Raw genomic sequence first — 23,601 nt, 5'->3', positions numbered from 1 at the left:
AGGGAGATCTGTTCGTAAATCTCAAAGGCAGATACAAACACTACATAGTGGAAGTGGTGGTTCATGTGGATGGGATTATGAGATAGTTCTTCCCAGAGAGTCAGCATGAAAATGTAGCCTTGGAATTGGTGTCCAGTGATATGATGAGAAGCAACGATCACAAACAGAAATGCAGAAAGTTGCATGAGAAAAGTGGGCATAAGCAGGTGTCTTCTGGATAAGAGAGGACGTTGTATTCAAAGCTGTTTTGTTTACTAGGAAAGTACGCAAATACATACTTGAACTGAAGCATGAAATAATGCTTATGCTTTTGTGAATACGGATAAACACATTGTCCATCACTTGTAAAAGCAGAGTTTACTGTTTTGTATTCTAATCAAGATTAGATCAGAATTTACAGGAGAGGCTAACTGTGAAACAAAATGATATGAGCAATTCTCCATTTGACTGATTTGTGATTTAGAGCAACGCTGAATAAAAGGAGGGATGTGTAATTCCCTTTCTGTTATGAGTGATTGTGTTGAGTAGTGGCAGTGTAAGGCACAGATTTGTCATGCCTCTGTGAGGTGTATTCGCACTCTAGCTGTCTGTAAATGTCATAGGGAGGTGCATTTGCAGAGCTCTTCAGTACTTCACTAAGTTCAGAGGGAAAGTGATCCCACTTTCTTTCAGTACCAATGACATAAGGAGCTCAGTGATGATAAGTTAGGTTCTGCAGTGAATTAGAGTGCCTTCAAACCAAAGTGCTCAAGGCCTTCAAGCATGAGGGAAAAAAAAAAAAGTATCAGATTGGTTAATTTAATCACTGACGGAGAGAAATCCTTTGTCATATTTAAGCTATTTGGTGGTACTACAACTCTTACTTTCTCTTCCAAAGAAAGAAAAGATGATCTGCAAAGCAAAATGATACCAATTTAATTGAAGTGTTTAATAATATACTTAGCTGTGGTAAACATTTCAGTCCAATATCTACAGTTAGCATCACTTAGAAAGTAGTTACATAGAGAAAAGTGAAGGTAGAGCCTGCTATTTGTTCTAATTCATGCATTTGGAACTGTGATTCCCTCAAATATAAAAAAAAAATATATAAACATAGTTGTGTATATGCATATACATATATAAGGGAAACTTGGGAAACTTTTTTTTTTTTTTTTTTAGATTTAGCAGTTTTGCATTTTTCTTTCATATAGGAAATATATTTACTCCTGTATCTATTGCTAGTAGATTGGTATGATATTAAAGTGAGCATTTAAAATGCACCTTAATTAAACTGCAGGAATTATGCCTTGCTTAATGTAATGAAGAAAAAGAATTTAAAATGAAGTAGCATCATTGTGTTCATTTGTAAATAACATATTGCAGCCAACTGTTTCTTAATTGCCCAGACTGTTGATAAATAATCCAGTCCTGCTGCTCTCCACAGACAATTTGCTTTGGATCAGACTAGGCAATTCAAATAACACTAATTACAGTGAAACCCTTTTATAGTGAATTCCTGTTTGCCATGGGGGAGAAAATCACTATATCAGGGGAAAGCACTTTTGCCTTTGATTTGTGCCTAAAACACGAGAAAAACATAAAAGCTGCATGTTGTGCTAAATAAAGGACATACTCTTGCATTCAAAGTACTTATATTTTACTTTTTATGATGCAATTGTGAATTATGTTCTTTTTGCATTTGTAATTAGAGGGCAGAACAGATGGTGAAGGCTTAGTTTAAAGTGATGTATCCATTAAAATAACCTATGCTGCCAAGTGATTGCTTAGTATAATAGGGGATTCGTTCACTATGAGAGGAATTCTACTTTATTGGAAGGAAACCAGGACTTCAGGAAATGTTTTCTATATCAGGGGATTCACTGTAACATGGTATCATTGTATTTATGATTTTATGATGTTAAAATGAATATTAAATGAAACAAAATTCCCTAGGATTACTCAGGAGACAGCTAAGTACATAACATTTAGTACAGATGGTTGGAAGGCACAATTTTGCTCCATCACTGCATCCGTATCCTTGAACGATTTCGACTGAAGACAGCATTTCTTTGAATTTTTCATTAAACCAGACGTCTTGAAATATGAATTCCTTTTATGTTTCTGTGAGTTTTGGCTAAAAGAACCCCAGTGAATAAATCATACAATACTATGTGTCACCAGCACTTGTGAATATTTCTGCTTTGTTATTCTACTCTCAGTAGAGCACCATTGATTATCAAACTCAGCGGAGAGCATTTTATGATCATATATCTCCATTAGCTCCTAGTTTGACTACCATAGATTTTTCTGGTTAAGCCTGCATTATGTATTAGGAAGCCTATCTCTTCAATACAAAGTTTGATTTTATTCTCTCTAAGTCTAGGACTCTTATTATGTATTATGTATAAAGATTCTTATCTTTTATATGTAAAAATAGGAGCACTGTCTTTGTGTTAACTGAAATATATGCCATCTTTTTTTTCTTTTTCCTTGATTCACAGACAGCATATTTTATTATGAAGATGAATTTCTACAATGAAATGGCTGTCAGGGTAAATATTTCTTCACTTGTTAAACAAATGAAAAGTCAATTGTGCTCCGAATTTGCTTTTAATAAAATGAGCAAACCAGAATAATATACACTTGATTGATATGCTGATGGCAACAGTGGGAAATAGTACTTAGTTAAAAATTAAAGTTACTCTCAGTAGTCTGGGTTATATTTGAAAACTGTAGCTGAATTGAAGGCATTTGTGTGTGTCTTGCCCCACTGAAATGTTCATTGTACCTTGCCATATATGATGATAAAACACTCTGCCTGGGAGTATTCTTACAAATGTAGACATTTATTTAAAATTCTGACATACAATAGAAGTGTAATGTTCATTAAAGTAGCATTGCTTATTCTTTCATTAATACATTACAAATGGTGCATCAAATATCAGAAGAGTTACTTTGTACTGGATGAGTTCATTGCCAGACATAGGTTAGAGCTGCTCTGATCTCATTGATGATATTTTGAGGTATTTCTGCTAGACGAAGAAGTGAGTAAACAGTCCTTGAAGTTTAATAAATATACAGTTGTCATGGGAAAGCTGCAAAATATATTAAACTAAAATTTGCACTTTTTTCCTGAACTCAGGATCTGTATTTGAACAAATAAAGCAAACAAGATAAGGACGTGAGATAATCCTTGAGATGAAATCTTTATGCCTCCTTCACTTCTTCTATTTTGTGGGGGGGGGGAAAAAAAAAACCACAAAAAAACAAAAACCAAACCAAATCTGCTTTACTTTAAAGGTCTATATCTCTCCAGGCAAGGCATATTACATTTTCGATTCTACCAAATGTAGGGATGTGATGGGGTAGGAGTAACCCAGGGAGATTCTTGTAAAGTGGAAAGATCCCCAGAACTGTGGCCTTTCTTGTCTCCCAGATAAGTCAGAATCAAATGTTGTGTCATTAGATTCTCATCAGGTTTTTGACTTGATGGTGTTTCCCTCAAAAGCACAAGAATCTTACATTCAGTGTATTTTAGAGAGCTAAAAGTGTTTCACAGCAATCTAATTGTTCAAAAAATGTACTTATTTCCTTTAGTTTCTTCTTTAGCTAGCTGGCTTGCAACTATTCCATAGAGGGTAAATGCTACATACTCATGCAGTTAAAATCTGTGGGAAACATATGGTGCAAGTCCTCTCTCAAAAGTTTGCTGTGTACTTTTAGAAGGCACATAAAGACAAAATTTCAAAGGTAATTACATATTCTAGTCAACTAGTGTTTTGCATTTGGTCATTCATTTTGAAATTGAATGTGTTCTCATTCATTTGTAATGGAAATATAATGTTGAATCATTAGGTGATATAAATCTTCAAAGTGGCATTTTTTCAGTCGTCCTTTTCTTTAATGGAAATTTAAATCAGTAGAAAACAAGAGAACAGACCATTATTTCTTTGCAAATATCAGAATCCAATTCTCATCTCTCTGTATGTTTTGCAGCCGCATCTACAGAGCAGATTTAAAATACTACAATTCTGAAACACTGAATGTGGGTTTTTTTTTGCCATTATCTGGTTACTGAGGAGCTAACTGAAATGCAGAAGAACAGCATTGAAGGCCTGTTGAGTTTGTGCTAGGAAATTGTATGGTCAAAATTTGAATTTCCTAAGCCAACTGTGCCTTGCGTTTACACATAATGGACTTGATTCACAATTAAAATGCCTCAGTGTTTTGAAAATATAACAATAGCTGTGTATATTTTTGTATTAGATTACTTACTTTTGCTTCATAATATTATTAAATGATTTATTTTGGTTTCCAGTCACTGTTTGGAAAGATGTTTTTGATTTTGATATTAGAATTATTGCACATGCTCATAGTTTTGATGTCAGTCTACATCTCTGTCTCCCTGTATTGCATTTACTTGTAACCAGAACCACCAGTTCCACCATTCTAGGTTAAAAGAAAGAACTCGTTTTAATTAATTTTACTTTTGAGCACTTCTTTGCAGCATGATTCTCCCTCTTAAAAGATTTAAGATGCTATAAATTTTCGGCTGCAAAAATAATCCCTGCGAAAAAAAATATTTTCATGAGCAGATGGCTTTTGATATATCAAGGTTTTGCCATTTGTTTTAGTGCTTAAAATAAATGTTATTTATAAGACCACTTACATTTTGATGTTACTTAATGAGGAATATGCATCATTGATTTGACTAGCTTAAGAGGTCATTTAGAACTTGCCCGTTAACAAGCTGTAATCTGCTGAGCACACAATGACTTTGTTTAAAATTATCTGTTCAGTGCTGATCAATGACAATAATTGTTTTGTACCAATCACTGTTGAAACTTGCTAATTACTTTGAAGGGCATAGACACTTGCCTCTTGTTTTCCAAGAAATTTTAAAACATTCACCTTGGAATTAAAAAGAAATATAGTTGCAATACTTCACAAGTCACTCCAAAAGTAATGCCTCCTGTTTATTTCCCTGGAAACTATAGTAGATACAAATAGCACAATAACATAGAGCAAATTCTCGGCTACAAAACACTATTTTTCAACATGGTTACCACCATTGGCTTTGTCAATTTGCTAGTGATGAACAAGAGCCTGTATACCATGCTTGTAAAAATCTCACTGGCTGAGATGACCCACACTTTCAAAGCTGCTATGATAGCAACACTGTTTGAAAAATGTTGCCTATACTGTCCCTGTTTCATCATCCAAAACAGATGAAAGACAGAAGGCACTAAATTGTGATGTTGAGTTACTATCAAGATAACATTTGTCTTTTATTATAAAACCAAACGTTTAGAATGTTCAAATTACAAGTGAGAGCATCATCAGTGTAGATGTGTAAAGTATTATTTTCCAAAGAGATTAGTCACACATTGTGACACACATAATTAATGTAGTAGAAATCAGCAAGTGCTACTCCTAAAGTAATTTTATTATGTTAGTCCATGATAGCAGAGGTGGATGTTGGTGACATGGCAGTAGAGGCCGAATCTTCCTACCAATATTCCATTGCATTTTGTTGCTGCAAGACAGATGGCAGCAGAGGGGCAGCCTGACAAAATGGTGTCTGACATGGAAGTGCATGTGAAACCAAAGAGGTGGAATTTAATTCTTCCATGTGGAAAAAATGGCTTCCATCAACATTCATCAATGCTTGCCAAACATTTATGGAGACCAAACAGTGGCTGTGAGCACACTGAATTGGTGGATAATGAGTCTCAGCAATGGTGACAGTGATGTGAAAGACGAGCTGCTTACTGAATGGCCAAGCAATTATTAACAAACACAGCACCCATGCTCTCGTTCATCACTTGTGAAAATGCGTAGCTAATGATAGTGATTATATTCAAAAATTGTGTTTTGTAGCTGCAAATTTGTTCTATCAAATAGTTTTAATGTGCTTTTTATAACAGTTGTAATTTCCGTGGAAATAATGTTTCCGTAGGAGACACAACTTCTGGAACAACTTACGTAGCATAAAATATTTTGTGATATAATGCATGTTTCTTTCCTGTGATTCGTTCAGTGGGGTCATTCTAGACAGACAGTGGTATAAATAAAGGTAGAATGTGATGCTTAATTGGTGTAGTGAGCCTATTAGAGATAATTACAGGTTTATATAATTTTACTCTTTTGTCTTCCATTTGAGTTTTGTTCCTTTAACCCACAAATATCCAGTTCTGCATTTATAGCTGGAAGTGAAGACTGTCAGAAATAGTTTCAAAGGGACCATAATCCTGCATTAATGAGCACACAGCTATATGGGAGCCAAGTTACTCTTGTTGAGAAATATTGAAGCCAAACAGAGAAACAAAGATCCTTATTCACATGCAAAGGATTTTGCTTAATCCCACATCTCTGAAGGCATGCTCATTCTTTCCTCTTTCTATATCCCTTTTTAACCCAATGCACTTGTGTATGAGAAAGGGAGTTGTAAAGACTATGAAATTTACTACAGTTTGTGCATAGAAAGCATGTTTAGTGTGAACATTTCTTGCTCCCATATTCACTTGATTACATAACATTTATTTATATCAATGACTACAGGTTGAACTCTTTTTTTCATGTATTTATTAAAAACAAAGAAATAACACATAGGAAAAAGAAAACACCAGCTTTTTATATTAGTTTTGAGTCTCATTTAAGAAGAGAGAAAAAGTGCAGTGATGCTCAAAGGGAATGCTAACACTAAAAGTGAATGTTATTTCTCATACCTTTAGTGAATTGTTTTACTTTTTTTGTGATATATCACTCAAAGACTTACTGAAAGCTTTCCTGTGATAGTTATTACAACTTACGTAAAGAAATAATCATAACTGATAATAGACTAGGTCTAGATAGACTAGATCAGTTCAGACTAAATGCTTGTTTTCACTTTAAACAGTAGTTTTTTCTTTTGTGCTTGAAAAATGACACTAGAGACAGTGTTTAAAATTACGCAGTTGCTAATCGATCTCCATATAGATGGTTCCAGTTTGTTACTGTTTTCAGAGCAGAAAATGGTGTCAGTTGCAAAATTGCAGTAACTTTTGTCAGTTACTACAGTTAGTGATGCAGAGTTCAACCGCAGAGGAACTGGAAGGGGTAGAGACAGTTTTGCCTGTTTCCTAAAGGCTCTGCCAAAACTTGAAGATGAAGTCACTGTGAGCAAAGTCTGATTTGTGATTTGGCCAAGTGGCAGCTTTTTTTCCCCTTGTTTTCTTTCCCAAATCAAGAACAGTTCATGATTCTCTTTCTGCCTCTTCTGCATTATGCTACTTTGGAATAAAAATTAGGGAAAGAAAACAGTCGAAAGCAACAACAGAGTAGCAAAAGTGGGATTTACTCCACTTACAAAGTTGTAGCTTGGTTCGAAGAAGAGTTGATCCAAAAGGAAAACAAGAAAAGTGTTCCTTGTAGATACAGTGAAGAGTTGCATTTCTTAAATCATTTAGTAGCCAGAGGCCCAGGGAAAAGGAGAGCTCTTGGTAAATCTCAGTGTTGTTCTTTTCAGTGTATCTGGTGATGGCTTCTTAACTGTGGAGTTCCTCCTTGATAGTAAGACCTCAGACTATATTTATTTAGTGGATTTTGCTGTTCTGCTGTTGTCTCATAACATTTCAAAGCTGCAAAGGTCACGAGGTGTGAGCTGGAGCAGGAATAAAGTAAGGCAAAACTGAAGATGGAAATCGAGAAATTAATTTTAAAATACATTTAGAAGCAAAAGAAACAATGCAAAGAAGAAATTAAAGAATATTTTATAAGTAGATAAATTCAAGGGTGGAAGAATGTAAATAAAGAGAAATTCAGACAGTGAGGACAGAGAAAAAGTTTGTAAATCTTTTTTTGAAATGTACTGATACAAAATACACTGATCTGTTACAACATAGGTAATGAAGACTGAAAACAGCCCTCAGCATGACCGAAAAGAAGTTATATTTTCTAGCAGCATCAGTAAATGTGATCCAGTACAGAGGGATAGATATGACTAGCAAATGGCAGTAGTGATAGTACTTCCCTTCCCTTTTCACAAAACATACAGCCAGTAAACCTGTAATCACTTCAGAAACATCATAATTATCATTTTCATGTATGAGGGAAATTTTAAACTGTTTTGTTAAACTAAATACTTGGGAAGAGCCAGGCTGAACTGTCTATTTTTGAAACTGATGCAATTTAAATACATCAAGCTGAATTCTTTCTCATGAACGACACTACATAATTTCTGTTCTTACTACAGTACAAGGACTAACTACAGAAAAGAGGTTACCTTTTCTGTTTTAAGCTTCATCTGTTAGGCAGAAGGAATAGGATTTTGTGAGTAGGTTGTAATTAATGTGTAATAGACACACATCATCTTGCATGGGAAAGACTGACAGTTCATAAATGATGGTTTCAGAAATTCTCATTCACTGAGGAAATGGGAGTTTTCCATTCAGTTTACAACATATCCAGAGCACAAAAGAGTGTAAAGATGCTGTAACTTCAACAAAAGGCTCCACTTCTTTTTACCATTCTGACATGAAGCAATGCCACTGGCAGCAGCAGATGTTTCTTAACAACATAAACAGATGCAACATAAACAGTTACTTAAAATTTGATATTATTTGTTGATGTTGGCATTTAATAGTAAATTCATATCACCATTTAACTACAATCTGTTACATCTTACCTGCAGTTTCTTCACTTAAACACAGTGATGTCGCTTCTTGATATTGCCTTTAAGGACATGCTATTTTTAGGGAAATATAAGTTATTTAATACACATAAAAACTTTCAATTTGAAATATACTAAAAAAAATTTTTATTTCTTGTAGATTCAGAAAACATGGAGAGGATATTATGTCCGAAAATATACCCATAATTACTATGCACTGAAGAAGTACCTGGAAGCCATTTCTCTTAACAATGAAATTGTCAGGTAAAGATAAAAACTCTATGTGGTAGAACCTTAATTTTCTTTTCTTTTACTTGGAAAAAAAAATATGTTGCTAATTAAACTGGAAGTGTAGGATCCCTTCCGCTATCAAATATATGTGTACATTTCAGTCATCAGTCTCTGTAATTCTAGTCCTGTGCATGTTGTGCCACATTCTGCTCTCATTTTGACCGTCATGAATTCTAATTTCTTTAAATTAATTGGAAATACCTGGCTTGTACCAGGTTAATAAAAGAGAATTTGCCTCTTCACCCATATTCAAAACGAATACATCATTATGCTATAAATGTGATCTGTTGAACTGGATTTTTGTTATTGTTGTTGTTGTTGTTGTTATTTTGTTTTGAAAATTGATTATTGACAAAGAATGAAAGTGTACATTTGAGTCTAAGTTACGTTCGTGAGCCACTGTTTGAATATTATTTTACTTTAATTGTTATTTAGCTGTACTCAAGTTCTTACAATCATTCGGGAAAAAATTAAGGCGCTGTTGTGTTGGTATTCTAGCTTCTCATGCTGGTTCATTGGTGACTTTACACTACAGAAGGAAGATCAATGTCTATTTAAGAAACAAAGAGGCTTGTGTTGTGAAGAGCAGGCCTGTAAAACAAAGGCTCACGTGGATTCTGTAGTAGGTTTAAGTATCAGAACATTCACAGCACATCAGAACCTCGTTAGGCTTAAAGACTCTCAACAGAGGAAGTGTGGGCAGACGTTGGGGCTTAAGAAAGACACTAGTTTGGACACCGGGAAGTGACTCTCCTAATAGCTGCAGTAGAGATTCTTCTGTTAGATTTCTGCCTAAATCTTATCGTTACATATTCCTCTGTTTTATCTTCTCTTTCCCAGAACTTAAAATGAAAATTTTGTAACATAGAGGTTAATTATTTCTCCCTTCATCATTCACTGTCCTAATATGTGACAATTTCTACATATAACAGACAGAATACAGACAAAATACTCACTGGCTGAATATAAGTATTACTTTATCATTGAATGTGAAGAAGTATTGGACATTTTTTGCCATGCATAAAGCTGAGTCAAATCTTTGCATGTAAATGTGAGGAATTCATATTTTAGGAAGTCTCATGTAGGTCACATGACTGAGACAATCAGAATTTTGTTACAGAAAACAGCATATGGAATTTCTGTATGTAAAACACAAATTATCCAACTTTCTTAAATGCTACATATTAATTTATATTACTTTTCCACAACCATTGTTAGTGCTGTAGGTGTCCTCTTTGTCACAGCATTAAAATAACTCCTGCATTACATTGTTTGATGTAATTAAATATAATGATACCTGCCTACCCTTAGCCTATTTAAATGTATTTTTTGCACAGAATGTTAGATTACAAGTCTGCAAAACTAAATTTAAAAAAATCTCTTCAACTGTATCGTCATATCTTTATGCTCAGAATTTCCTAGTATTTATTTCAGTTCATTAAATAAATAGTGCTTATAATTGTATAGGTACTAAAATCAATGTGTTTGTTTTCTATAGCAGGTAAGTTGAATAATTTCAGGTGTTTGAAACTGTGTCAGAGTTGGTATGTATGAGCTCTTACTTGGCTATTGGTATGTTGATGCTAATTTGAATTCTGCCTTCTGAAATTTAGAGAATAGTTTTTAATTATCAGGTTAAAGAATAAAATAAAATCTGCCTTTCAGATTAAAAACCAAAAAGGTAAAAATGAGTTTTCTGGTAAATTTAGTCAAATAGACCATATCCTTTCAGTTTTAAAAATTCTTCACTTCTAAAGTCCGATCAAGAATTGATGCAGTAATTTTTGCTCAGGTATATTTGAAAACTAATATGTATATTATCTTCAACATTCTTTTGATTAAATCTAACAGATGCTTAGTGAAGATCAGGTGTAGGCCCTCAGCCAAACAGATTTTTCCTGTCATTGGGCTAAGTTACTGCCAAATGCTTTGGCCCCAAGGTGGCCCAGTGTGTTTCCTACTAGGAATACTGAACAAGGTGAAGGAGGGATTCTCTGCATATTTGCATCCCCTAGTATATCAAAGGGAGCGTACAAATTCATTGCTAAAAGGTATCTCTGTAGGTATCAAACATCTTTTGTTTATTGCCTTCTCTCTCCTCTTTCCTCAGGTTGTTTTTTTTTTTGTTATTGTTGTTGTTTGTTTGTTTTTGGTTTTGGTTTTGGTTTTGGTTTTGGTTTTGGTTTTTTTCCCCATACAGGACATTTCTTTTACCAGGGGGTAATCTCATCTGATATCCACATCTTTACCTTCCAGCTTTAATACCATCTGGCCTTATTTAATAGCTGCCCTCATTTAGTAACTGGACCTTTATTATTTGTCTTTACTGTGAAAGTCTCTGGAGAAAGTAAACTTAATAGAAGCTGCCCCAGTTTAAAGCCATAGAGGGATGAAATTAAGTTTAACAGAAATTGATTTAACAGAAATTGACCTAAAATATAATTAAATAATAATAGTTATATTATGTGTGAGTTTACACACCTTAACAGACTGCTTTTCCTAACCTAAGATGCTATTTTTGTAAGAACTGGAGATAGCTGTCTGTTTTAGCTCCCAGACTAGCTGAAGAATATAGGGCAAAATTAGTAAGTTTAATGGCTGTAGAGTCTTCATAGAGTCCTAAGTTAAGAAGTGATTCAAATAATCCCTTGACAGATGGCAAAAGAATGAATTTGAACACTAGGTTCTTTCTTCATGAGGGCATACCCAAAGTTTTCTCTACATTTGTATCATTTAGTTTCAGTGTAACTTTGAAATGAGTTTCACAGTCCTAAATTCTGAAGTTTGTACGAGGTTTCACAGAGTTGCAGAATGGCTGAGGCTGGCAGGGACTTCTGGACACCATCTGATCCCACCTCACCCCCTCCCCCCCCCCCCCCCCCCCCCCCCCCCCCCCCCCCCCCCCCCCCCCCCCCCCCCCCCCCAACTCAAACAGGGCCATCCTATGCAAATTGCCCAGTTTTTAGTCAAGGGAACTTTTGAGGATCTCTGAAAGGGAGACTCCACAACCTGTCTGTGCGACCTGTAGCAGTGTTCCATCAGCTGCATGGTAAAGGCATGCTTCCTGGTGTTCACAGAGAACTTCCTGTTTGTGGAGAACTCCAGTTTGTGTCCAATGTCTCTTGACTTGGCACTAGACACCACTGAAAACAGCCTGGTTTTAGGAACCTCTAAACCAACCAAGTAGGAAACATAGGCTTAATTATTTTTTTTTAATAGAATTTTGCTATGTAGATTTTTGTAATAATTCTTCATATGTTACAGTCATTTGTATTTGAATAAATGCCGATGCATACTGTATTCAGCCTCAATATGGATTAGTTGGATGGCTGCATGCATATATGTATTAAAATTAATTCAGTTATTCCTCATTAAAATTACTATATTTCATGTTGAGGAAAAATACTTTGTTTTGAAACATTCTTAGAGCTACATTTAACATCTCTGAGACTTGGCAAAATTGTTACAAAGGGAAATGTGCCAAAAGCAATTAGCATAGACTGTAAGTCCATATGATTTGTTAGAATTTTGTTTTATGTGAAGCAGTTTCCAATCTATGATAAGCAAATGGACATAGCATAAATTAGCATCCTGGTGCCATTGTATCAAAATAATTTATGGATAATGTCAGTTGTCCAACTGTGTGATTAACTTACAGTTCTCTGTTTAAGGTTATCTACACACTGGCCTTTAAACTACAGTAAAGCAACTTTGCTGTATGTCAGGTGTGCGACTGGAGATAAGATTTTGGGATGTAGGACTCCTTTTGCTGATGAATGGCACCATTTAGTTTTTTCCTAGGTATACAACTCAATAAGATAGCACTATCAGAAAACTAGTAAAGCAGTGTCATGGTACTGGTGTAGGGGCTTCTTGTATAATCAAGGCAGGTAATTTAGTCTTTCTTTCCTATTGAATAAACACTGACTTCCAAATTACAGACTAAGACCAGAGTCTGTTTTTCACAAGAATCATGGTGTATGTAAACACTGTTAACTCATGAATTTTACACGCTGACAAGATTGACACAATTTATTTTTTTTTCTTTTTTTCTTTTTTCTTGTTGGCTCTTGTAGTGAAAAGGTCTTGAGTTTGGCCCTTGTGTGTGACTTTCATGCAGGTTTGAATAGCTGCTCTATCAGCAGATTTGGAATCACAGTCATCATTAAAGCTTCTTCAGATAACACCAAGGAAATAGATAATGCAAAGCAATATAAATCACCTGCTTTATACACATATATTTAAAAATCCTTTATATAGTCTAATTTTCTATAATCCTATTGAACAGTGAAATATAGTAGTGTTGTATGTTGTTGGCAATCTAACCCAATGTTTAGCTTTTCTGCAAATCTGCTTGATTTTTTAGCATGGAAAAAAGTAAGAGTATTGAGTTTATTCTTGATTACCGAAGCATTTCTGAGTTTTATTTACTTTTAACATGACAGGCACTTTGCTTCTTAAAACTTTTGAGGTATTGTTGTTTTCCTCAAGGAGGGCTTGAAATAAGTCATCTGTTGTCATACTAATATGAGGAGAACTTGTTTAGCCTCCATCTGTCTGATTATTTCTGATAAAGATAAGTCCAGGTGCTGGCTATTTTCTCAAGTGTCAAAGTATTTTGAAGAATGTATATATTGTCTTATAATTCAATTAAAATGTTCCTCCTCATTGACTGCAGAAGCAATTGATTCTGTAGTCTATTTTCAATTAGTGCCAAAACCTTTCAGACAGCTCCTTGGACTTCTTGAAACAATGAAAAGCTCATTTTTGTAATGTTGTCTTTCACTTTATGCTTAATTATCTAATTTATCTCCAACCCATCTTCTCTTTCTTGTCTACAAAGATATCTAAAGGAAACAGATTATAGCTTTTACGTTATTTGCCTGTAATTAGAATTTTGTGAATGTAAACATATCCTGTCAGCTTTCTCTGGGAGCTATAGAAACAGAGATGAGTGCCAAATATGCTTTCTTTCATTTGAATATTAATCTTGAGTGATAGTTCCTGTAACTTGAGCCATCTATGCCTTTTCCAGAGAATTTTAGCTGTGACTGCTAGATATGATAGGAAATATGGAACTAGAATCCCTGAAGTTGTTCTTTGTGATCTGATCTAGTTTCCTCTGAACTACATCAAGATGTTTGCAGTAGCTTAACTGGGAATTAGACCAGAGAAAAGCTTTAAGAGAATCATTTTAAAGCATTATGTCTAGTTAGATTATCTACAGACATGTATGTTGTTATTGCTGTTCATTCTGAAATGTGTTGTCCATGAAGAGCATTAAAAAAATCCATGACAAGTTAGTCCATTTTCAGGTCTTCCCTTTACTTACCTTTTAGATACTAACACAGGTGCATATAGCCATATGATTTTATACAAAATATGTGCTTATATTCCTATAGGCTTTCAATAATGCATTTTGCAAACCAAGACTTTTTAAATTAATTTTTTTCTTCTTAGTTTGGACATGAAATTGAAGTGAACTGGCTAAAGCTATAAAACAAGGAATATCTTATTTTAACTGCATAGGAAAATAATTTCTGATTGCACTGAGAATATGGTAGGAAGCAGTATGATTACACAGAAAGCTAAATAGCTACATTTCTGGTGCAAATTCAACTAGACATATCTCGGGTGTGTCTTATTCTATTTAGGCCTCTCTTGAGCAAATGATATTTTAGCCAGTTCTGTGTAATACAGAACAATCTTTTCAGATAAACTTTACTAACCTAGGTAATGTAATTGGTTAGAATGTACTCTTTAAAAATATGAAAGCTGTTTTTTTCTCATGTATTTTGTATAGCAGTAAGCTCACTTGTTAGATTAAGGGGTTAATTATTAAGCTTTATTTCACTTATATCCAAAGCAAAATTTTTAATTTGAGTTTGTAGAAAGAAATTTTAGGTCCTGACATTCGGTCATTGAATTGCATTTATTTTGAACTAGGTGTCTTAAAATTATTTATAAAACATTTTTTACAGGCTGACTAACCCTAGCATTTCATATTGTTCTATGAAGACAGGCTTCACAGTTTTATGTTTTGACTGAGGCAGTATCTTTGCTGTAAAATAAGTAGAAAAGGGGAAGAGTTACAGTTTCATTAAGCTCTAACATATCATTGACTGTCAGGTAGGTCTTGTTATGCTGTCCATCCTCATTTAACTATCCCACAAGATCTCTTAATGAAGTTAAGCCCCAAGTTCACTCCAGTAATTCTGTGGCAAGAGTTTGTGCAATGTAACAATTCATCACTTGTCAGGAAGGCACTTTTAGTTTATACATTTAATAAGGGCATCCTCTAGCTTGGTTAATTAGAAGTGAACAGTTTGCATATTTACTAAATGCGGAGTGTCATTGCCACCACGGCCTATTGCCTACATGAATTATTTCTCTATCTGCAATAAACAGCTGGGTAATTATTACTGCCATAATCAGATAAATTCCCTCTGTAAGGCTTTTCTTACATGGCAATTCTTTGAACTCATCCAAAGCTGAACAAAATTTATGAACTCCAGCAGCTAGGCCACTTTTTCATAGTCTAGTGTCCCTGTTCCCTATTTCAAGGACATGTAGAATACTATAAATATTGTGTAAATTAGGAGCATAAATATGATTACCTAAAGATTACATATTAATAAACTTGATTTTCAAAATACAATTTTCAGTTTGTAACTGATTAAATTATAGCAGTTCTGGTTTTATCTAATTGTAGAGACATGACAGGCCATCTATATACAGTCTGTACTCAGTTATCAGGGATGAGCTCTACCACTTGAAGACTAAGGACTCTTGAGAAAGTGTATCAGTATTTTTTCATGCATATTTTGGAGACCTATAAATGTTATCTGTTTAAGACACTAGAAAATGACATTTTAAATGCCATCTACTCAACTAATTTAAGGAAGTACATTTGTCACTTAAAAAATGGTGGTTCTTTTGGTTTGCAACTTTCAGCTTAATAAGAAAGCATAAAATTTGAAAGTGTGAATTTGTTACCTTAGAAAATCAGACACATTTTTACTAAAGCAGTTTGTGTACAAATGGCTAACTAACTAATCTTGCTCTACACAGTCCAAATAGTCTATCTCATGTGTAATTCCATCTCCAGATACATTAGTGAGTACCTGATTTACACATAGATCTTCAGCAGAATCTCTTGAAATTTAGCTTGTCTTTCTGTTTTCTGAAGAAAGAAAAGAAAATCAAAAGTCATTACTCTTTTTCCCCCATAAAAACAAACAAACAAACAAACAAAAAGTCTTTGAAGGTCAAACTTACTTTTTTTTTTATTTTTTCTTCTAGTGATGCTCAGAATACTCTGAATCAGAGTAAAATCATACACTTTGAATCAGATGGTCTAGTCTAACATCAGATCCATCAACATCAGATCCATCAACTAATTTATAACAATATTTATTTTAGTCCAGTAACCTTTGGTTAAACACAGACTAGTTAGATTTGATATCTCCAAAAGACAGAACATACCATTTGTATACTATTGCAGAAGTTAATTATCTTATGTTCCATATTTCTGCTCTGAATTGCTTTAATTTCTTCTTTGAACCACTGCTCGTTTTTATATCTTCCTCTGATAGACTGAAAACTACTTAAATATCCAAAATCCATATATTAGTATAGCTATTTTTTTGTTTGTTTTCTGTTTGATAAATAAATAAAAATAAACAAAATTTTTAGTCTGATGGATTTTCAGTTTGTGTATTAATTTATATACCTTTTCATCACTGGGTCATAGAAAAGTGAATCCTACTTGTAATACCCCTCTACAAGCCATAGTATAGTTCCACATACTATGAGCATGATCTTTTTTAAGCTGTGCAAACCATTTCCCTATTGTTATCCTCCTTTCAAATTCTTCATACTCTTCACCTTGTAGGGATAATTACATGAATCCATTAAGCTGTTTATCCTTGACAGTGAAGCTAAATCCCAGTTCTTTTACCTTGAACTTCATGGTTCCTGCTGTCTTCAAAACAAAGCAGCATAAGAGTGTTTAACAAAAGCAACATTTTCAACCTTTTTTCTCCAATTAGGATGTTCTTTTATTGTCCAATTTACTAGCTGATTGAAAACATTCACAGCTTCAGGTAACAGACTGATACGATCTCCCAGGTGCCTGACACTCAAAGTGATCCAGTGCTTGTTAGCCTGCTTGTACTTAGTGTTTGTAGGCCTCACCAACATTCACCTTTGGATTTATTTACTCAAGAAAGGATCTAGTACTCCAAGAAAAAAATGATATACTTAGGTCTAGACCATAAAATCTAAACATCAGATGTACTCCTTCGGCATAAATAATTGGTTACCTAAATCTCTAATTGGCTGTACTGTTTTATGTAGAAGAAACAAAATTTCAGGTGATAGACTTTAATTCTGAGTGTCTGTCTCATCACCTAAAAAATGTCTGATTTTTGAGATCTTGATTACGTAATATTTTCAATATATTCTTGCACTTCTGAATAATTGGGATCTAGCTGATAATTTCATATTGCTAATTAGCCACTGCTTTGAGTTGTTCTGCATATGAGTAATAATGCAGTACTTAAAAATATTAGATCTTTCCTAAAATGATTTCATTTGTTATGTTAAAAATTCAGTTCTCTTGTTATATTTCATAGTGTTTTATGCAGAAAAAATGACATCGCAGATGCTCAGGTGGTAACACAAACTCTACACTCGAATTTATTTGGGAATTTAAAAAGCCATCAGGTACAGTGAAAATCATTAGAGTGCTGTGAGATTTGGCATTACTGCTGTGCTCTACATAATGGGTCAATATATAAAAGCTCTCTCTGCCTTGCCACTGTAAGGCCTATTTCATGTGAACAATGTATACCAAACATATGCAGACTTTTAAATATCAAAGTAAGTAAAAAACGTGAGTCAGTCAGTAGGCTTTTCAGCCAAGTTGTTGCTTAAAGCCTTGAGAAGGAAAATTAGCTGGTGACCTTTAGAAGTTATAACATGGTTTTAAATCACCTAGTGTTGAATACTGTGTATGTTGCCAAGTGCCATGTATTAAGGTAAAATAAATACATATGTGTGTCCCATATACTGTCCTGCACTGCAGTAGAAAGGTAACAGCTTAAATGAGGGTGTGTTTTTGTATTAGGAACAACTTAGCTGCAACTGCATAGCATAGCAGTGTGCTTTCCTGTAGTTATTACTGTGCAGATGGTAGCATGCACAGTCTGCTGGGATTTGCAGTGCCAAAAAAGAACAGATACTTTCACATTATATTCACCGAGAACTTCCATTGGTAGCTGGCTACCTTTAGATGTCTTCATTCATATGTTGCAGGAAAAATTAAGAATTTGACAGCTCTCTTAGCAGCTTAGCCCTGACACTGTGCTAGGAATGACCACTGCTACCGAACTGCCGTTAGAATAACTTGTGTGTCGGCGCTGTGTAATCCATTCAGGACCAAATCAGCTTTGTTACCCCTAATTACTAATTTTACTATTTAGACTAATCAGGCTGATTTTTCATGACAAGCACTCACTTGAAAAATGAATGCCTGCCCATACCTTGCTTCTGCTTGTTAGTTAGCTTTTTAGTATAAAACTGAGGAGAAATAAAGTTGAACCAGCGTACTTGGATACAGATCCTCAATGAATGGAAATTACAGTACTGTCGATATCCTTATGCTGCATCCATAATGGGTGATTTTATAACTTTAAATCAAAATAATTAAGCTAACAAAACTTCAGTGTTTAAATCATGCCTTTTACAAAAACTGTTTTTCAAGTACATGACATTTCATGCTGCTAGTAAGGAGGAATTAGAATCAGCCCAAGGATTTGTATACACAAGGACAAATATTTAGACCAGTATGTTAATTTTATGTATTTCCAGAAAGTTAAATAATTTAGTAGTTTTTAAATAGGCGTAAGGAAAAATCCCATATGAGTTGAAACCTTAATTAGAAGATTCTATATAATGAATTAAAGAAAGTATTCCCTATTTTATTTATAAAGTGACTATATACCAGTAACTTTGAAAGCCATTATGCTCTGTTGAATAACTGTGCAGCAGTGGAAACTGGAAGGATAAGAAGGATACATCAGTCTGTTCTTTCCTATCAGCTGATACATGCTGTGTCCTGATCTCCTGATCTGTACAAGGTGTTCATTCACTGTATGCCCTTCACTGCTATGTTCATCACATTTCCTACATAGCATATTGATCACACTGTGGACCTTGACAGTTGAACTGGTACGTCGCCTAATTCCATTGGCAGTGTACACTGTGTGATTAAAGAAAGGTGGGCAGAATGTGTTCTGCTGTGCACAAATAATGATGGGATTTTAAACTGTAACAATTTTTTTTCTTTAATATGAAAAACTACAGAATCCATTTGCTTTTGTTTGTTATTTTTATTATTTTCTTGTTCACTGCACTGCAATGACAAACCAGTAACCAAATTTTGAAGAGACATGTCATTGTTAAGTTGTCAAACAGATTGATATAATTAGTTTTGTGATAGGTGTTTATTGGACCTCATAGCCCTAATAAATGTCTGCCCTGTGGAACATCTGTTGCGCTGCAACTTGAGATCAAACATTTTAATCAAGAGATTCTGCCAGGATACACATGTGTACTGAGTGTCCAGGGGTGCAAGCTGCCTCTTGCCTCACTTTGTCCTGCAGTCTAGGATTTACCATGGTCCTAGACATACTTTCTGATCTTTAAAAATATAGTGTATGTGTGCTTGTGCATGTCATATTGGTAGAAATAAGTTTAGTTATACCATTTACACAATGGTCAATTTTTATATCCAGATCAGATGATCATGTCAACCTGCAGAAGTTCAATTGCTTGTGTTGGACTTAAAGTCTCTACAATAGAGACATTCTTTATTTGGCAGACTGGATACCTCCTCAGAATTGACTCTGACCCTGCTCTTTGAATCTGCAGAATTTCTAAATTCAAATAGGAATTTCAGAAAATGAATCCACGCTGCCAGGCAGATATATCCTTTGAACTTAGAATATATTTGAATGTCAGTATCTCTAGCTATTCTAGACTGAAATTTTAACAAGTTCAGGGTTATATTTTCGTTCTAGATGAACACATTTGTTATTCCTAAGTAAACTCTTTCCTCTGTTTCTTTCTGAGCCACATGCTGCCTTAAAAATATATCTAGGCTATTAAAGTTCTCCCTTCCATTTTCTCAGCTATACAGCACTTGTCTTCATGAGACAAAAATAATATTCTTTTAAGAATGGTTTTATCCGAGATTTCACTAGGCAAGACTGCACAGGTGCAGATGTCAGGTGACGTGATGGTAAGCATCATAGTGGAAGGGTGCAGAGAGTTACAGAGCCTTTCTGCCTACTCAGTAAATCTGAACAGATTCATTCAAGTATTCTGAACTAGGTTGAGGATGATTAAGCTGTCTGACAAAGTTAACTCAAGAATGCAATGTATGTGTTCTGTTAAAATTCTTCCTTTAAATTATAGCATTCTTTGTAAATTACCTGTAAATCCTGGGCTGCTCTCTCTTATATAAACTCATTTTTTACCCAAGTATAATAGATAGATTAAATGAAAAGTTCATACTGTAATCCATCCGGCAAGTCACATTGTATTCTCATATACACCAATGTGATGTGAAAGCAAGTGGCATGCAGTTGCATTCCAAAAGTGTTGTCCCACTAATTTCATTTTGGTTTCATATTCTCTGTTTGAGGAGGGAGGATGATAGATAGTCAGGAAGGAAATATTGATTTAGGTTTTCTCCTTTTATGCTAAGATCACCTATTGCTATTTTCCTGGAATTTTAGGATTGGGAGTCTGAACTATTTAAAATCACAATAACTTTGTATTCCTTCTGGGTACTATTGAACAGCTATTGATTTGCCTGGATTACCTTTTGTTTATTTAATATTACAATTTTATTATGGTTATCTCATCAAAGGATCACAGAATTTAAGTGGAAGTACAGACAGAATGCAATTGTTTGATGAAGTTAATAAATGTAGGTCAGCGTGAATTTGTAAAATGTTGCAGTTCTCTGCAGAATTATGAAAATCTGTATATTGCTGAAATCATCACTTCAAGACCTTTCCAAAAGTGCCAGGACCAATATTATGTGTGTATTTTTAACCTTTATACAGACAGCAGGAGTACTGTCAACCAAATTTGCATCTCATAGCTGGAACCAGCACTGCTGCCTACTGCATAATGAAGTATCAGAATAACAATAAGTTACCTTGTCATATGAAAATGTTTTATTGTCAAACTATATAAAGCAAATAATTTTGTCATTAGCAAATCAATAACTACTTTACAGGTTTCTTACACAAGATCATTTTTGTTTTCTTTGGGTATGTACATTGATAATGCTATGCTTAGTTTCAATTACTTGGAGTATTCCCTATTGCAAAGAAAATATACTTTTTATTACCCTGCATATTCACTTTTTAAACAAACAAACAACAACAAAAGAAAAAAGAATGGAAAAAAGGTGCTAATTAACACTGATCACTGATATTCATTGGACTTGAACAGTTTTCAAGTCATGATAAAGCACTATATTTGTCAAAACTTACGCATATTTCCTCTAAGATGGTATTATATAAAAATCTGTGTGACAGAAACTCTAGTTAGACGAGGTATACAGTGGAAGCCAAGTTTCTAGGAAGATACAGTAGATGATAAAAAACTTAAATATTCTTTAAGATGAGAAAATTATGAGAAAAAAGATACCAACTTTTTTAGTTGTGAGTTTGTTTAATAAGCGCTATTATTCCAACTGTGAACCATGTAAAAGACAGAGTATTTGCAAAAACAGAACAAGATTACTAATTTTCCTAGAACATGTTAGCATTTATAGAAGCCTTTTTCTCTCAACAAATTTGATGCAGACTGATATATTTTTCCATATTCAGTGCTCTTCCTTGACAGTGAACCATGAAAGGTTCATCCTGAAGCAAATTGCATCCAGTCTGAAAGGATAAAGTTACTGATCATGCATAGTAGCTAGTGTTCCCCATATCAGATAGTCCCAAGAAATCATTGTTTATTATCACTGATCGAACTTGAGTTGTATATGAACCAAGAGAAAGCACAGTTTAATCCAAAGATCATTTAATTTCATGGAATTTACTATTGAGTGTAATGGAGTTTGGATTTGTTCTCTCTGAACAGGCAAATACCTTAAAGAGTTAACTCTAACTCTGTTTGGAAGTCCAGATTTATGTCCTTAATATCACTTATGCTTATATACCTTTTTCTATATGGTAACAGTAAAACCGACTTCACAGTGCATAATGTGTGGTTCTTGAGCTGCTCACATATGAAATAGTATAATCATATCCTACTACTTCTTGATTTCTTGATTATGTTGGTCCTATTCATATTCTTTGAAAATACAATATTATTTTCCATTGCCTCTTAGAAGAGAATCATCCTTGGAGCTCCCCTCCTCCTGTCAGTATTTTCCATATATTCTGTACAAGTGTGCACAGCAGTATTAGAGGTGATAGAAATATTTTAGCACAACGAACACGAAGTGTAGGCTGTGAGTGTATATTGAAGATTATTTGTAACTACTAAAAGCAAGCAAACTTTTGGAAGATTTCTGGTGCAGTGTGCTGGAAGACATGGTTATCTGGAAAGGATCTTGATAATTTGAATTGTAGTACTACCTAAAAAGATCATGAATTGTGTTGAATTTCTACAATAATTTTTTTTTGTTTGATTTTCAATTAATTATTATTATTTTTTATTTTTTATTTCTTTGTAAATTAATCACATATTGACACTAAATATTCCCTGAAAATACTCTGGTAAATTCAGTTTAATGAAAACGGGGAACATTTTACATTCCACTATTAATACATCTGTAACACACATTCTAAATAACAGAGCTTCCATGTTCACACTTTTGAAATAAGTGCATAAGCATCTAAGAACACAAATAACTCCAGTAATATGTTGATACTAAAGGGATACTAAAGCTGAATAGATGACTGTAATCAAAAAAGATCAAGAAGCAGTATTAAATAAGTAAAACAGATCATATGCTCTGATATTGAAGGTAAAATGCCTTTTTTTTTTTTTAAGTGATACTATATGCATTTTCTGTTAACCCATTTATTTATTTATGATTGATATAGAACAAAGAGTATCCAAGTAAAATGCTTATGTACCTACAGTCAGTGACTCTGAAATCTGTACCTTAAGGACAAAGAAAGGTCGCCAATCTCTCCAACTCCTAGTTCTTTGTCAAAAATGGACACAGTTAATGAGGTTTGTTTGGTACAGCACAAATTCTCAGACACAGATAGAGATCCTTTCAATGGAAACAAATTTGTTTGGCTTTACCAGGTTACTTAGCGATTAATAATAGCCTTGAGATGCAGGTCAGAAAGGTCATCGTACCCGCTTGCCAACACAATCTAAAATGTGCAGCTAGTATGGCTTTGCAGGCTTTGAGGCCCCGAAACACTATGCATAAAGTAAAACAGGCTATTTTCCAACTTCTTTTTTCATATTAATAAGCAATTTTCAAGAGAAGGGTGGCAAAATGGGGGCCATGCCACTCTAAGTAATTCATTTATTTTGCAATTTAATCTTATGTTGGAAAAAAATTACACTGCTGAAAAAGCATAGCATGGTGATTTTTAAACGTCAGTGTGCTTCATAAGTAACCTTGT

General features: G+C 34.2%; 1 protein-coding gene across 1 annotated transcript in view; it reads left to right on the top strand.

Moving 5' to 3' along the window:
- The window catches only part of SPATA17 (spermatogenesis associated 17), an 82,902-nt gene that overhangs the window by 8,239 nt on the left and 51,062 nt on the right, over window positions 1-23,601 (top strand). The window contains exons 4-5 of the mRNA XM_015857265.2: window positions 2,481-2,531; window positions 8,790-8,893. Of these exons, the coding sequence (XP_015712751.1) occupies window positions 2,481-2,531; window positions 8,790-8,893 (155 nt within the window). The remainder of the gene's footprint in view (window positions 1-2,480; window positions 2,532-8,789; window positions 8,894-23,601) is intronic.

This window comes from Coturnix japonica, chromosome 3 (genome assembly GCF_001577835.2).
Source record: "Coturnix japonica isolate 7356 chromosome 3, Coturnix japonica 2.1, whole genome shotgun sequence".
In the NCBI taxonomy this organism is placed as follows: Eukaryota; Metazoa; Chordata; class Aves; order Galliformes; family Phasianidae; genus Coturnix; species Coturnix japonica.
Note: the sequence above shows the minus strand (reverse complement) of the source record. Positions and strands in the feature narration are given on the sequence as shown.